Below are 5,277 nucleotides of genomic sequence, written 5' to 3' on the forward strand. Positions count from 1 at the left end.
ATATATATATAAACAATTGTGACGTAAAAGACTACATCTGACACACAATACTACACAAAGTTTAAAATTAAGGGTAAATCTCATAAAAAGTGTCAAGAACTCAGGGTCATATTTCATTCTTTTCAAAAAAAAAAAAAAAAATATATATATATATTATAAAGATTTTTCCACACCCTTCACAAACTCTCATTTATATTTGTAAAGCACGTTTGCAAGTACACATTAGTATAGTATTTGCTGCACTTAACTTAATCCATGCTGATTTTGTTTTAAAAAATAATAATGATATAAATAAAAAAATATTTTTTCCCAGACAGCATGATCCAATTGTTTTAAAAAAAAAAAAAATCATAAAAAGAATGAAAAAAAAGATATTAATAGTTGAAAAAAAAAGGCTTCATTTTTATGCATATATATGGTTTTCTCCTCATGTTGGTGTGAAATATGGCCCAGACATTTTTTTTTTTCTCATTAGATTTCAGTTACACAAACAGAATAATAATCTCATGATAGCAACTTTCAACTGAGCGACAGTAACACAAACTTAAAGGTAGTGTAGGATATATCATAGCGAACCGGCTTTGAAAGCATAAGATCCCACCGTCCCTTCAGAGCGTCCCCTTCAAAAAACACGAACACACACACACACACACAGCAGAGGCGGCGTTAAATTACCTCATATCTCAAACCACATAACTTTACAATAATAATAACACAAACTTAAAGAGCTCTGACCTGTATCACCTGACTGCTGCAGATTCATTTCACTGTTGATAGTGTTGAAATACTGTCAGCTGCACAGCTGAAATAAACTGTTTACATCATTGAATCATTTTCCTGTTATTACTGTAAATCTGCATTGTATAAAGCACTACATAAATAAAAGGTAATTGATTTGACCATAGAAAAGCATAATACAGAGTCTGAGGACGTGAACAGCTCCGAGATGAACGTCACAGGCCGAATGCAATGATTGGACGCACGTTTTTTGGACCGGAGACTCTCATGGAAAAATATATGTGCCTTTTTTAATGTTTAGACCACTTCTATTATTGATTTGAAGAGAGTTTCAAACAGTGTAACAAAAAAGTGTTAATGAAAAACACTGCCTACTCTGCCTTTAAGCATCTATGAGAAGACAATCTCCAACGGTCCCACAGCTTTTAACAAAATGACTTTCTCCATCCTCGCTGGTCCTTGATCTTCTGTAGCACATCACGATCAAGCGCTTCACCCGGACACACACTGAGAGGAGAAACACAACGCTCCACGGAGAATCAGAGGAGCTGAGATGAATACGACAGGTACCAAAGACACAATACTGATCCCTGACCAGCCTAGAGCTGAAGAAATGACAGTCCAGAGAGATTCCCACAGAATACACACCTCAGTCCACATCTAAACATGCATTATCTACCAGACTGGAAAAAGTACAAAAAAATTATTAATTAACAAATCCTTTTTTGAGGATCTTATGATTCACCAATCAAACTCTTTGAGAAACCACCTGCAAAACCACCACCAAAAATGTATAAATAAATAAACAAATATAAAATAAGTTAACATAAATAAATACATAAATATTCAAGATCAATGCTTAAAGTCTGGAAAACCACAAAAAATAAACATAGAGATAATCAATAAATAATGTAAAATAAATTCAATTAAATAAAAGAAAAAATAATATTCTAAACAGAATTGATTTGTTAATACAAATAAAAATTAAAAATAAGCATAAAAAATGTTTTAAAAAAACTCAACAAAAGAAAATAAAATATTCTGAAGAATTTATTATTCACAAATCAAAACCTTTGAAAGATCAATGCTGGAAAACCACAAAATATAAAAATAAACAAAAAGATAATTAATAAAAATAAATAATGTAAAATAAATAAATGTTCCGAAGAATTTATTAGTTTTTGAGGATTGTATGATTCACAGATCAACCCTTTTGAAAGATAAATTCGTAAAGTCTGGAAAACCACAAAAAACTATAATTTAATAAATAATGTAATATAAATTCAAATAAATGACAAAATAAATATTCTGAAGAATTTATTAGTTTTTGAGGATTGTGTGATTCACAGCTCAGTCCTTTTGAAAGATAAATGCTTACAGTCTGGAAAACCACAATGTTTTTTTTTTGTTTTTTAAAGGGATCTTGATCTTATGATTCACCGATCCGCAGAATCTTATTCGCCAATCAATGAAAAAAATTTAAAAGAACAAAAAATAAATAAATAAAGTACTTAAAAACTTTTCTGATGAATTTTTTAAGGATCTTAAGATACACCAATCAAACTTTGAAAAATGAATGTTTAAAATCAACATGAAACCACATTCACAATCCAAAAAAAGACAGTCAACGAGGATTTAGAAAAAAAGGAAAGAATGGCACTTGATTTTTATAAGACCAGGAGTGTATTTTACACAAGTGAATAATGAATATTGATTTCATGTTGACTAGCACATCTTGAAGACAAGCAGCACAGACATAACAGTCGAAGACAACTGGATGTTTAGAAACACTGTGTGTGTGTGTGTGTGTGTGTGTGTGTGTGTGTGTGTGTGTGTGTGTGTGTGTGTGTGTGTGTGTGTGTGTGTGTGTGTGTGTGTGTGTGTGTGTACACGTGTGAGAATTATAACTCTACTGGTATAGAAAATGAGATTCCTCTTTCCGCTATTGCTATTCACCTGATGTGTGCTGCTCTGCGGCGAGGTCTGCGCTCTTTGTTTCATTACTGTGAGGTCAGAGGAAAACAGAGGTTTTAAGTTGTTGTTGACATTAATTAAGCCTCGTTACCGCAGGCCACGGCATTCCCAGCGGCAGGGAAACTAACGCACAGGTATTGTACACAAGCACGTTAAGCTGTCCATCACTCCAGGGACGCTGGAACCAGCTCTGTTTTAGATGAAAAATGAACAATAGCACAATCAGGTCGACCTAATTGGGTGAATCTCACCAAAACATGGCCAGTCAGAAGGGAAAACAATGCAGTTTTATTTTGCATTAAGAAAATGGAGTCTATTGTTTTGCATTATGGCTATTTTCAAGACAAACAAGCCTTCATGAGTAGAAAACCATAGGACTTAATGGGCCTAAATTCATATCTACTGATGAACACTTGGGTGAATCAACAAATAATTATCCTGATCTTTCCATAAAACTATTTGAAGGAAACCGTCTTAGTTTTATTCCAGTGCAGTCTGATCTTGCCGATCGTCCACTATAAACCCATCCTAAGATCATACAAAAGTCCAGGTCTCCATGTCATCGGTACACATTCAGATCCGTTTCCCGATCTTATTATTGGCCCTCTTAATATTCCTCATGAATATCAGCTCTGATCACATTCTGCCCTTTAATTTCATGGTGAGCGACCCACAATTCAGCGTGTGAACTCTTTCATCAGCATGATGCATGCCTGGGTTCATCAGCACTGCTTTATTCATTGCATTATTCATCTATTGTTCGTGCAATTGAAAAACAACTTTTTATGAAACATTTATGAAATATCCGTTCCATTTCCCAATGCAGAATAATATCATTTTGAAGAATGTTCAATTTGGCTAGAACAACAAATGTGAATCTAGAAATGCACATAATGATTTTTTTCTAGTTCTTTTTCTGATGCAAATAAGAAATAGGCCTAGTTTTTAAATCACATGCAACTTAATTTGGCTAAAAAGGAAGACATTTTAAGTTCACTATGAAAGCAATGCAAAGCAATTCCATGGTATAACCCATAAAATAAGTGAAATAACAATATGAAGCTATGAATATGATAATTATTAACCAACATCTAATACCATCAAGGTTAAAAATCACCACCAAATTTCAACCATGTTTTTGCAGACACTATATCAATACATTGGTATTTTTTAAAACACCTAAAACCAAATAAACACCATGAATATGGCAATAATTCAGTATAGTTCATGTTGAAGTACCATAGTCCTTTTTATCTAAATAAAAGTTATAGAATGTAAAAATCTTATTTTAACCATTGCAATTCCGTGTTTTGGAGACTATCAATATAATATTGCCGCCACTACGATAATCAATAAATTGCCTTCAAAACACTGTTAGATTATCATCGTTGACCCATAGCTACTTTCTTATAAGGCTCAAAAGCCGCAGAATTATATTTCTGGACATTACCATAAAGCTTAGCCTATATCATGGTATTTTGGATATAAATACAGTAACCATTCAGTAACACAGGATAGATCAACATTTAACACCATTAGTGAAACAGAACAGCCACGGGACTTTGGTTAAAAAGCCACAGAATGGAAATATCATGTTTTAACTATGATAATAGGCTACCACATTTTAGATTAGTCCAATATATAATGGTAGCCTATTGTTTGAAATACCTTAAAGGACCTTATAGCCTATATGAATATGTTACACAGTAGCCTACCAAGCAATTACCACCTAATAGGCAACCAATGATGGCAATAGCACGATATTCGTTGAAGTTGTACCTTAAAGTACCATGGTATATAAGATAATTATCCAATACCATGATATCCCAATCAAATACCATGGTACCACCTGTCAATAACCACAGTGCAGTTGTGTGTGGTCTGGTCTGTATATGAGATGAACTGCTCTGCGCATCTCCATCATTGTCCGTTTGCGCGCGTTTCGGCTTCAAATTACAGCCGTTACGAACCTCATACCCGTGAATCTTCGAGTATAAAACCGGATCGATCCCACAAATCTTACCGTTACTGGAGATGTGGTTCTCCACGTCGTCGCTTCCAGCTTGTCTGAGACTGGCACTAAGTTGGATATAGAGTCCCATACAATGTAAACTCCTCAGAATCACTCCAAACGCGCCCATCACTGCTCCCTGTAAAACACTCTCTCACATCAGGTGAAAATATACGGCTTTGAGAGATAGATCCAGGTGTGGTGAGTGTTTACTGGTGGTTTTTGTCCCTGGTGGCAGCGGTAGGAGAGGATGAGAGGAGGCTGTGTGTGTTAGCAGTCGCCCACTGATGCGATTTGATTCTCCTCGCGAAGAGAAACTCCCCGGATCTAACCCACGCCGCGGAGGGATGCAGCACCAGGAGCGGGAGTGCGGCGGCTGTCATTAGGCAATTTCAATCATGCGGAATAATATTAAGAAGAGAATTATTACAGTCAAGCGCCGCGCAAACGGTCAAAAATCAACGGTCATTGCTGGTGGCGGTAAAATTCCATTTGAAAATGGAAAAGGGTAAAAAAGATAGGCCTAGCCTACCTTTAAATTATTTTTTAAATGT

The 5,277-nt window shown here is 35.0% G+C and overlaps 1 protein-coding gene across 1 annotated transcript in view; it reads right to left on the bottom strand.

The window, feature by feature from the left end:
* vstm2la (V-set and transmembrane domain containing 2 like a) overlaps nt 1-5,052 on the bottom strand; it is an 87,404-nt gene extending 82,352 nt beyond the window's left edge. Inside the window, exon 1 of the mRNA XM_077218033.1 lies at nt 4,736-5,052. Coding sequence (XP_077074148.1) covers nt 4,736-4,853 — 118 coding nt within the window. The 5' untranslated portion in view covers nt 4,854-5,052. The remainder of the gene's footprint in view (nt 1-4,735) is intronic.
* Nucleotides 5,053-5,277: the final 225 nt, after the last annotated feature.

This window comes from Siphateles boraxobius, unplaced genomic scaffold, assembly GCF_051911475.1.
Source record: "Siphateles boraxobius isolate OS27281-9 unplaced genomic scaffold, OSU_SipBor_1 77, whole genome shotgun sequence".
NCBI classification, from domain to species: Eukaryota; Metazoa; Chordata; class Actinopteri; order Cypriniformes; family Leuciscidae; genus Siphateles; species Siphateles boraxobius.